This window comes from Cimex lectularius, unplaced genomic scaffold (assembly GCF_000648675.2).
Source record: "Cimex lectularius strain Harlan isolate CLEC.00 unplaced genomic scaffold, Clec_2.1 scaffold31, whole genome shotgun sequence".
NCBI classification, from domain to species: Eukaryota; Metazoa; Arthropoda; class Insecta; order Hemiptera; family Cimicidae; genus Cimex; species Cimex lectularius.
Window position 1 is genome coordinate 1,266,657 of NW_019392645.1, and position 12,076 is coordinate 1,278,732.

The 12,076-nt window shown below is 31.3% G+C and overlaps 1 protein-coding gene across 1 annotated transcript; it reads right to left on the reverse strand.

Annotated features, from left to right (window-relative positions):
• Positions 1–645: 645 nt before the first annotated feature.
• Positions 646–9,813, reverse strand: LOC106670459 (malate dehydrogenase, mitochondrial-like). Its single transcript, XM_014400835.2, has 7 exons — positions 9,596–9,813; positions 4,494–4,688; positions 3,877–4,044; positions 3,550–3,675; positions 3,344–3,481; positions 3,080–3,271; positions 646–942 (listed from the first exon to the last, which is right to left on the reverse strand). The coding sequence occupies exons 1-7, from the start codon at positions 9,662–9,664 to the stop codon at positions 820–822; spliced, it is 1,011 nt and encodes a 336-aa protein (XP_014256321.1). The 5' UTR covers positions 9,665–9,813; the 3' UTR covers positions 646–819.
• Positions 9,814–12,076: the final 2,263 nt, after the last annotated feature.

Here is a 12,076-nt window from a genome sequence, read left to right on the forward strand (position 1 = left end):
TGTCTGTATCGAATATGTATAATAATAATTGTACATTATGTGAAAAATAGTGCCTTTATACTATGTATTTGAAAGAAGTTAAAGACTTATTGTATATTAGTATGATTAGAAGCATGTGATTTATATTACGTCCCTAAAACGAAATGAGGACGAATAGATTGGGCCTACCTATCATCTAATACTATAAAAAAATTTAATATTTGAACAAGTTGTTTTGTGCCGAAAAACAAAGAGACTGTTCCAATCTAAAAAGCTATGTATATTTTTTAAATCAAACCAAGAATTTTAATGAACATCTTTATTGATTTTTTATAACAATGTGTAATAAATTATTAAACTCATATTAAAAGCAATATCTTTTAAAATGTTAAAGCCGATAATTTTTTATTCTGTTCTAAAATATCAGAAATAAATCTACCAGCTTTGTTTCAATTGTTATTTGTGGTTCTGTTTTCTTACCTTTTAGATGTTATTTAGCATTAGTTTTTTTTTTTTAACCTACACATTTTTATTAGAATTGCGATTTTGACAATGCAATATAGGGCTGAGAAACATGAGTGCAGGGATTAAAGTCTGCATTAAATAACATAAAAAAGTGGTATTTAAATATTATGGAAAATGGTATGTAAATAAAGAGTGAGCAAGTTTCTGAGAAATAGTTTCTTTAATTTTTCTGGAAGGAATGTGTGTATCAAATTGGTGTACAATATTTCATCGATATATACAATTGTTTGACTTAGCACTATTTTTATTCTTTTAAAGAAACAAAATTTTCAATTTAATAATCTCTATTTGTATTGGTGTCAAAAAAATTCCACTTTATTTGACGAACTGTTCACCTTTTTCAATATTTTTCTTGAGCTCTGGCAGCGCGTTTTTTAGCAAATCCTCTTCGTAGCTTGACAACTTGCCAAGACCCAAGTTCTGAACAACACCCTCTTTCTGCAAACAGATACATGTTATATTAATAGCAATATTTTAATTAAATTATTGTTTTATAATTACACAATTACAAATCTCCAGATGCCTAAGAGAAAATAAGCAACATACTTGACTGTGGGGGGGGTTAGAATAAAAGCTTGAATGAGGCTGATCGTTTTTGCATTTTCACAATTGTGTTTTGAAATTTGTGATGAAATTACCGTGGTGTTTATATCATTTATGGGGGGGGGGGCATTGAACACGTCTTACAGTCAATGAGTACAGAAAAGTTACTTTGCAGTGGTCTCATAATATTATGTTCAATACATTTATCCAAGTTTGATTTTCCAATCATTACCCACAAAGCTTAAATAACCTTTGTTCGCTAAAAATCTTGTATTGCTGTTGAGATTTTCTTCTCCAACACCACAATTTCCATTCAATTTATTCATCAAGCCCATAACTGCAAGATGTATGAAATGCTGGTGCCCTATCCACATGGCCAGCGCATCCCCCCAACTGGATATTTATGAATTAATTTTTTTTTTCTTTGTGTTATTTAATTTTTATTTAATTATTGACAATATAAATCCCAGTATATGCAGTAAATTTTACAAAGTAATTACTGTTCAGCATTATAAATTGTAAAACGACTTAAATATTGATATTTTTATATCAGTTACACTCTGTCAAATTGTCTTTTAAGAGAATTAAAATTTATACCGAAAATATCTACCTCAAACCTATTTATATTTCTACAGATATGAAGTATAGGAGTGTAATATATAAATAGTTTGGTGGTACATGCATAATTATAAAAGGCATTACAGTTACAAGTTGTACAGGATTCTAAAATTTCTGATTCAGAACAATCAAATTCATAAGTTAAATTTATAGTCGACTCTTAATGACGACAATTTGGGTGTTGTTTGCTGCCAATCTTACGAAGGTACACAGCACAGATGGTTAGTTCTTAATCATTGTATGGTGGTAATCTCTTTCTTTTTCATGTCCAGGTTGCTAAACCATGATAGTATTTTCACAAGAGGAAAAAGCCATTCCCTTGTCTGAAGATGTATGTACACAATTTGCCATTCTATTCGATTTTTCGTTTCTAATATTTAGAAAACTCTGTGTAGGGAATCTTTATGTTTCTAGTGTTTTAAACCTTTGTTGCATAATAGAAAGTGTCAGCTTTCTCATTACTGTGTAGACCCATGTGACCTTTAATCCACACAAAAGAAACCCTTTACACATAGGTTTTTTTAAATATAATAGATAAATTATAAATGATCTTTTTAATGTCAGCTGCAATACAATTTTTGATAGTTGCAAACATTGTACAGCACTAGGGCAAATTATAATATGATTTTTAATAAGACATTTCGTCCTCATGAGTGATGATGCATTCTTAATTCGTTCACCATGGCAATTCATTTTTTACAAGTAAGTTTGCACTCCTAATTTCCACAAATCAGAGTCAATGAGACAGAGCAGAGGGGCAAGAATTTCTGAAGAGAAGTTTCCACATAAGTAACAGAATGTATAAAGACAAAGTAGTTTCCAGAAAAATAGGAAAAGAGGGCCTGAACAATTTCTCCTCAACCAAAGAGAATGAAAATGTACCTAAGTAATTCCTAAAAATGGATTACCAAGACATGTTGAAATGAACACAGAAAAGGATATTTGAGGAGAAAGGGAACTTAAGAAGAAAAAAGTAGCACTTACAAAACGGCAACAGAAAATACACAAAATTTCCTAACAGCTGTGAAGTCAAAAACAGCATTTAAACAAAATAGTAGGATTATGTGCCATACCTAGCTTACCTTCTAGAAACTTTTTTACTTAAAAATTTAAAATGATTGTAACAAATATTTTTTTATATAGACAAATAATATATTTTTAGTGTTTATGCCTATTCTATAGGGATGAATTACTCTGATGAGGACTGACGGCAGTGTCCATGACCGGTATACCATTATAAAGGGGCTTAAAATGTACAGAAATCCTATCATTTTGCAGGGAATGCAAAAATTGCCTGTTAGAGAGGTGGTCACTATAGAAGAGTTTCTCACTGTACTAACTTGGAAAGCAAATCGAAATAATTTGTAGTATATTGCAGATGCTCAACCGGAAACAATAATACAAAATTACTTACACCAAGTACTAGAGGTGTGGAAAAATATTTGGCTTCTGTAACATCTGAAGCAACGAAGGAGCATTCGACGACATTCTTTTCACCATTGAGCGCTTTGCAAAGTGAAAATGCAAACCTAGCTCCAGCATAAGCCATTGATAAAGTTGCCGAACCAGCTCCTGCTTTTGCTTGTACAACTTCTGTTCCAGCATCCTTTTAAGAAAAAACAGTGCATATGTATTATATATTCAAATCATTATTGCAAAAAATGAAATGACAATTTACCTGAATTCTAGCTGTAAGCTTGGCTAATTCACTATCAGTAAAGGACACTGAAGGTTTTGCCTGTGAGATAAGTGGCATGATAGTTACACCGGAATGTCCTCCGACAACTGGTACATGAACTTCTTGAGGGTTTAGTTTCTGAAAATATTTGATTATGAAATAACTCCAGATAGAGATCTAAAATACTATCATCGTTTAATTCTAACCTTTGCCTCAGCAACGAAAGTATTTGCTCTGACCACATCTAAAGTAGTTACTCCGAAAACTCTTTTTGGATCATAAACGCCAGCTTTCTTCAGAACTTCTGAAGCAATTGGCACTGTGCTATTTACCTAAATAACATATTTATTTGAAACGTTAATACATATCAATTAAAAAAATTTAATCCTTGAACAGTAATAATACATTTTATGAAAATATATTCTTTTGGTGTCAATTAAGCATGAATTACATTTTATTTGATCATCAATAATCCATCAAATATTCAATAATCAATTAATTTAATATCAAAATTAAAGTAGAAATATACATACAGGATTGGAAATAATGCCAAGAAGTGCTTTTGGGCAATATTTTGCACAGGCTTCTACTAAATCGCGGACAATGCTTGCATTTGTGTTAAATAAGTCATCTCTTGTCATTCCAGGTTTTCTTGGTACACCAGCAGGAATAATAACTACTTCCATGCCCTCTAATGCATCCTAAATATGAAAACATTAAATAATTAATAATTATATTTAATAAACATGTAGGTGAAGTCATTATACATAAATTGTCCAAGGCTTTCCAATATTTTACAGTAATTTTGCACAACATCACAATCAAAAAATTACATTTTTTTTTTTAAAGAACCAGCATCCCTGGGGTTTATATAGCCATGTGGTTAAGTATAAAAAAAAGTCATTAAAAAAATTACAATTAAAATCGAAAGTTGCAAAACAAATTGTATTTACATGTAATAAAAGGAAACACCTTATTTCATGAATTGTTAATGCTATGTCTTTAATTTGCAAACCACAATAACAATTTGTGTAATATTTTTAACTGACTAAATGGCTATGTAAAATTAACAATGCCATGTTTAACCCAATTACTCTTACTGGTCATTTAACGATTAATTTGTTCATTACACCAATTTAAATGGATATACCTTTAATTTTTCTGGTCCATTAAACCCACTAGTTGTAGAATCGGTATCTATGTGGCTCAAATCCGCTGCCACCCCTGGAGTGTGAACAATGTCATACAAAGATAATTTTGTCACAAGAGGAGACTGTTTTAACAGAAGCGCAAGAGGCTGACCAATTCCGCCACTCGCTCCGCACACAGCCACTTTGACATTTTTCTGAAATTAAAATTTGTACTAATAAAAAATAAAGTTTATTTATTATTGCTAAAAATAATATTATAACAGAAAAATAATCCAAAAAAGGTCATAAAAGGGCAAGTGTGCAATAATAGAATCTCTCCAAATGCAGACCTTGTCTGGTATCTGTGGTATCTGGAAAATATTCCCCTAGTACCACCATATTATCGCATTGGAAACTGAAATATTACAAGCCTTTCAAAATAATAATAATAATAATAACAGTACAAAATTTAAAAAAGTGAGTTGTGGCCCTGCTTTTGGATACAGAAATATGGCTGGTAGGGGGGGGGGCATTTTGAATACAATATTACTTACTTTATGTAAAATTTACAATAATAATAATTTATATTAGGCAAATGAACAGATTTTTTCAAAAACAGAATTCCAATTCAATTAACTTTTAAAATTATTACAGTTATAGATAAATGAAAAGCTTGTGTACATTTGATTACCACTTGATACTATTTAAAATATGACTTTTAATGAGTAATAACAAAACCAATAAAATAAGTCATTTAAGCTTATCATGATTTTTAAATTTCTTGGATTCAGAGAGTGTTTCTTACACTAAAAAATCATACCAAAAGGTCTAGAAGGAAACTACTTAGTAGCAGTAAAGAGTTTTGGTTTGGGTTGTGTTCATTTAGTTGTGACTTCACAGTTGAAGATAGGACAGGAAGTAGTAAGTAATTTTTTTTCTTCCATACAATTTTTTTTTAAAATGAGAGTAGAAATGAGAGAATACTGTGCTTTTTTTTTCCTTTTTTTAATGATAGTAGAAATGAGTAGTAAATGAGAGAATACTGTGCTGTAAATATTTAGTATGTAAATGTTCTTAAATTTATTTCTGCTTTGTGAGTGTTAAGCCTTTTTATTTTGCACCAGCTTTCTACTGTTTGTAAACATTTTGTATTTTATCCAGCAGTGTACTGAGGTTTTTGCCTTAGGCTACAAGAAATATCTTTAATACGATGTTTAGTACAAGGTACCAGAGCAGAAAAGATAAGATGCCTCCTTAAGGAGAGCCCTGGCTAAATATATTTATCTTTACATGTTTTAAATGTTTACTAAAAAATCGAAAGCATGACAGATAACAAATAAATTTGTTTTCTTCATTCACTAGATACCTAGATCCAGATTATTCATGAGTAAAAAAGTAATAAATAGTAAAAAAGTAGATACATTTAACACTTTAAACAGAATCCTTGTTTACTAACTCTGTTTGCTGTTTATTTCCTTTACAACCTCAGACATAATTTAGAAGAGGTTCGTTATTTTTAGCATGAAGGTTGCTTGTGTATTCTTAACTAGGTTTGTGTTGATCTGTTTACAATTCAAAGTTTGGAGAGTTAGCTCTCTAAAATTTGTTTAAAGAATACACCTCTCTATTAAAATGTTATAATATGTTAATTTTAAAAAATATATTAATGATGAAATAATAGTAATTAAAAAAATAATTAGATAGTAATTTCTTACTTTTAAAAACACTTAAAACTGAAATCATTAAATTTAATCTTACAAATCAAAACTTAAATGGAAAATTAAGGTTTTGGTTGAAATGAAAAAGTCAGTGTCACAAGTGGGATTCAAACCCACGACCTTCGGCTAAATACGCTGCTGCTCTACCACTTGAGCTATCGTGACTTCCGATCCGCTTGGACACCAACTTCCCATCTCAACCCCACCTTTTGAATTTTCCTTCCTTTTTGCCATTTTTCAATGGTTTTTTTTATCAAGGTACAAGGTTTTTTATCTCTACCAAAACCTTAATTAAAAAGATTAATTAATTGAAAAGAATTTATTTGGTCAATGGGACCACGAAACCTAATAGATTAAATGAAAAAGTAGTATTACAATCTTGTGTGAATCCATTTAACAGCAAATGCCCGATTTTACTCTTTTCTAAACAAGTTAAATATTTAGTAATAATTTTTAATAATAAATTAAACTTTAACTTTCATATTGATGCTTTGGTAAAAAAGTTTAGAAAATTATTTTACGCATTTAAAATTTTAAGAAATATTCTTCAGCCAGATTTAATTAGGTCTTTATTTTGCGTTAGCACAATACTAGATAACATATGGGATCCTAGTTTGGGGGGGTACAACAAAATCTACAATTCCTCCAATAATTATTGCTCAAAAATCTATAATAAAAATATTTTTAAATAAACACAGAAAATCACGGCTTCATATAGAAGCACCCATATGCTGTATGAATCAGACACGATATGCTTACAATTGGAATAAAATGGGAATTCAAAATGAGAATTTGTGGCACAGGCTATCGAAATCACGATAGCTCAAATGGTTGGAGCAGCAGTGTATTGAGCCGAAGGTCGTGAGTTCGAATCCCACCAGTGACACAAGTTTTTCATTTTGAAAAAATTTATAATTAATTGAGTAAATTGATTTTTGTCTTGTTTCATCTTTATTATAGCACATGATATGCAATTATGCTTGGAACACTGTTCTCATTACTTTATTTACCAAGTAGGTAATATTTCTTGAATTTAAGATTAATGCAATTCCAGAGCCTCTCATATTTTTTTTAATCAAAATACATTTGTAATAAATATCAGTCATATCTTAATACCTTAGATAAAAGAAAGTAATTGAAACTGAGGAAAAGTAGAAATATCTTAGGTAAAAGAAAGCAATTGAAACTGCATTAAACAAGAAATATCATATATATATATATAAAAAAAGTGTTACAATTTGTTAATGTTAATAATAATTAAGAATAATTAAGTTAGCTCTGGACATTAAGATGGCTTTGAACCAGCTGGGAATTCGGCAGATTTGCTCAATGTTAGCCAGTGTTCCATAGAGTAAGGTTGGTTAGATTATTCTCTTATAAATATTGTATTTTTTGTTACATCAAAGCTTTGTCAATATGTTTGTAGGGTTGTTTTCAGTAAATATATTTGTTTGTTTGTGTTAATTAGACTTAATTGTGTTTTTATTTCTTTTATTACGGATATATTATACACCCCGTACTATCATTCTTATTTTCACGAAGACTAAATCCTTATCGGTAATGAAACCCTGAAAAAGTAGTAATATCTTAGATAAAAGATGGCACTTGAAATGAGAAAAAGTAGAAGATGGAGAGAACGTGCAAGAGTTTATAATTATTAAATGTAATTTGACTTGTTTGCAAAATTTCTTTTTCCCCCACACACTTGCTGGTATTTTGTGCATAACAAGGTATATGGGGACCGCGGTAGCCGAGTGGTTAGCATGAGAGACTCTCACACCGCGGTCGTGGGTTCGATTCCCACCGTCGCCTCTGGTCCTTTTTTCACAATAACCCCCCCAAGTTTGATCACACATATATGAATTGTCACATGGCTAATATGCATAGTTCATAACGCAAAAAAAAAAAAAAAGTATGTTATGTTTTATTCTTTACTGTCCCTATTTTTTGTCATTCAAAGAATTAATATAACCAATACATAATATAAAACTATCACTACATTCCTCACACCAAACATTTCTACATAGTCTTATTCTTCAACAATTTGGCTTTCCTTTCCCTAATTATCCCAATCTATATAATCCTGAAAGGATAATCAGGCCGAACCATTACCCATTATTTCCCATTGTCGGCTCCTTTCACCTCAAAGAAGCCGACTCCTCTTATAAAATTTTTTCTATTCCTACTTCCTTCTCCATCCCTTCAAAATCCTACATACATAAACATAAAACATCAATATATCACTGCCACTCTCAACACGACACACAATAATGACACATCCTCACAGAAAACAAATACTTTGATTGAGTCTAAAATTTCTAGCATTGTATAAATTCATTTTTTCATATCCTACATGTATGTGTATAATTTAAACAATGTTTATAAACCCCAGGCCCTGAAGATGATCTCAATAAAGATCAAAACGTTGGAACATTAAAGAAAAAAATTTTCTAAACCTACGTCACACGAGGCCACATCTCACAATCTCCATATAATCATAACCATACAGCTGTAACTATCAATTTATATTTAAATATCTGTCATAATTATCTAAGATAAAAGAAAGCAATTAAAGTTGGAATGTCTTAGGTGAAAGAAAGCAATTGAACCTGGATTAAAGAAGAAATATCATATATAAAAGAAAGCCTTGAAACCAAGGAAAAGTAGAAATATCTTAGATAAAAGATTGCACTTGAAACGAGGAAAAGTAGAAGTCTTAAAATGGAGAGAACATGTGAGATTTAACAATCGTTAAACGTAATTTTACTTGTTTGCCTTATTTTTTTTATATACATTTTTTTTATTGGATTAAATTTTTTATCATATTTGAAATAGCGTAGTATTTCGATAATTAACGTATTGCATAATATAAAAAGATTATGTTATCTGACAATGTCTAAAATACTTTTGTGTTTGTCACATTTCAATAAAATATTTTTAATTTTAGCTTATCGTAATTACAAATTGTAAATTGAGCTAATTAAGGGAATAAAATCCGCGGAGAGAAATTGGCTAAAATTAGAAGAAGAAAAAATCTGACGCCAAATTTGTGGTTGTTTTACTCGTCAAATGAACAGTTTTAATTTTTAAAAAATTGTTCCATTTGAAGAGATATAAAATTAAAACTGTTTCGTACTTTTTTCAACACACACTGTTTTCATGGTGATACGTATTGATGAATGAAACTGGATAAATAAGAAAAAACATAAAATTATTAGAAACAGATAAAAAAAATTAGTCAGCCTTAGCTAAAAATAACTTCAGCCTGACACACAGAACGCAATTTTCCACATAAACGCCAAACACAGCAGAATTTGAGGAAAATTCGGTTGGGATTTTCGCAATGAAATTTTATCTCGAGATAAGGTATTAAAAAAAATTAATTGAAATTTTTAAAAATTTACCGGCGAAGTTGTCGATAACTGCCTCAGCTGGGTTGAAAATTGTTTCAAGATATTGGTGCTGTGGAACATTTTTTACTCGTGAACTGAAAGAAATAAGGTGGTCTGCAAGAGACGTTCTGCGGTGTACACGATCTGTCTGACGAGGACTGTTAACACTGCCGAAAGTGGAAGTGAAAACTTCTCAGCACGTCGAAAAACCTGGAAGACGAGTGTCAGTCCTGTTAGATAACACCAGGCTGGCCGTTCGTCCCACTCCGGAAAAATTACTCTAAACAGGGAAATCTTTCTCATTTAATCCATTATTATTTTTTTTGGGGGGGGGGCAAGATTTATTAGCATTTTTTACTTTAACAATACTAGATGTTTCTGCGTTTAATTACCAATGATGGAAATACTGTTGAATCTAACCATACCACAATATGCTCACAAAAGATATATAATTTATAGTATTTGCAAGTAGCACACTTGTGGGACACGCAGTAAATATATTCAATTAATTTCCTCTAGGACTACTACTAGGTAAAAGAACAAAAAAAAATGTATGTATACACAGGGTGATCCAGACATAGTGCAGAAAAAAAATTTTGGGTGATAGTACACCCTATTTGCCAAAACTTCCAATTTCCCTATACTTACGTGTGAGGTGAAGGTGAAGAGCCTTTGGAACTGCATTGGCGCAAGTCAGCAACACTAATGACCTGGCATGGGTTCCTGGGCATTCGAGGCATAGCGGCAATGAAAAGGTTGATGTGATGGCCAAAGAGGAAGCCAACATGAACTCTCTAGGTCCTGAACCCCAGTGTGGTCTCGTATCTTGCTGCAAAAGAGGATACATCTTAAAATGCATCTTTAATGAGTCCAAAACTTGGTGGAACAATACCACATGCGTGAGGCCCACAAGAAGATTGATAGAAGGGCCATCTGTGAAACTTACGTATGAATAACTGGAAGGCAACTGCAACTGAACCCAGATTGGTTGGACTCCTAACAGGGCACTGCCACCTAAGAAAGCACATGCACTAGATAGGAGTACAAACAGAAGAAACATTGTGCAGATACTGCCACGATGAAGAGGAGACAGCATAACACGTTTTATGTTTATGTGAGGTTCTATGTACGTGTAGATTCCTGCAACTAGGAGAGGATTGTAATAGAATTACTGCATATCAAATATCAATTGTTGAAAAAAGTATACAAGATTAACGACCACAGCTGAGGTGATAATGATAAATATAACTGTTTGGTTTTTAAGTTTTATAATTTTATCCACAGAGAGGGAGTCATCCTGTAGCCACCCTCTTCCCTTGATCTGACTGCCATGGAGTTCTACATTTGGGGATTCCTTAAGAACAGTGGTTAAGATTTAAGGATTAAAATCCTTGAGGCACCTGATTTCTTATATACTTAGAATCAATTTATCCATACGAATAACTGTAGGTGCCATGAGAAAACGAGCATGGGCGAGTAACAGACATCGTGGAGGACAAACCTCTTTATTTATTTTTTAAGGGAATAAAGATAATTTGTTTAATAATGGGATTAATTTTTTGTATTGGCCATTTTTATCAATAACTTTGGATCTTTAGTTACAAAAAAAACTGAGTCAAGTGTGAGATGACATCACCATTATTAAATTGTTTTACCATTCAGAATTTTGCAGGTAACCAATAAGGACGCAAGTTCTGAACTCCCGTGCATGTAGAAGCACATCGCAACCAACCTCCAATAATATTTGTGGACACTAGCCCCTTACATGAAGTGAATTTCCTTCAGTTGATAAGGAACCCAAACAACAACAACCTTTTTATGTACATAAACTTTCAAATGTTTTCTATGCATATATACAATACATCGATTCCCTAAATTTATAGTATTGTAGGTACATTGCCAGAGGACTGCGGCCAGCATAGCCCCTGGCCTTTTTTTCACCCCCCCCCCCCCACTATGATGAAATAATGAATCGTACTCTGGCTAATATGCAACCTTAAAAAATAAAATAAGAGTACTTAGCCAAGAGCTATAACATTTACTGTGGGACCTATGTATTTCATTTAGCTTGTTTACCAGGTGGAGATTTTTGGTGACCAATAAGCCATAAATTACATATAGTTACACGGTAATAAAATAACACAAATTAAATTTAATTGAATAATGTATTACATAAATAAAATTTAAATTTTTAGCTTAGCCTATTTGGAGCAAGCGAGTATACAACAGATTAACTACCAAAATTATTTACTTTCAAATCATTTTTTTTTTTTTACAGACAAAAACATCTACTGGTTTGATTGAAAATTTATATATTATTGTTATATCTGACCTATAAAATAAATACACAAGACATTTCAAATTATAATTTTTTTGATTCTAAAATGATGCAATATTTTTAATAGAATTAATTGTCAAAATATACAAATATACAATTTAATTTGTTGTAAGTTTTAATATTAGTTTTTTTACAAACTAAATAAATTTTTTTTG

Excerpts from the sequence above, each read along its gene's own strand:
- LOC106670459 (XM_014400835.2), bottom strand. The coding sequence starts at position 9,664 with ATGTTCCACAGCACCAATATCTTGAAACAATTTTCAACCCAGCTGAGG. Across the intron at positions 4,689-9,595 it reads AGTTATCGACAACTTCGCCG|AAAAATGTCAAAGTGGCTGT; the intron begins GTAAATTTTTAA and ends TTTTAATTTCAG. Across the intron at positions 943-3,079 it reads CCACACCTCTAGTACTTGGT|AAAGAGGGTGTTGTTCAGAA; the intron begins GTAAGTAATTTT and ends ATCTGTTTGCAG.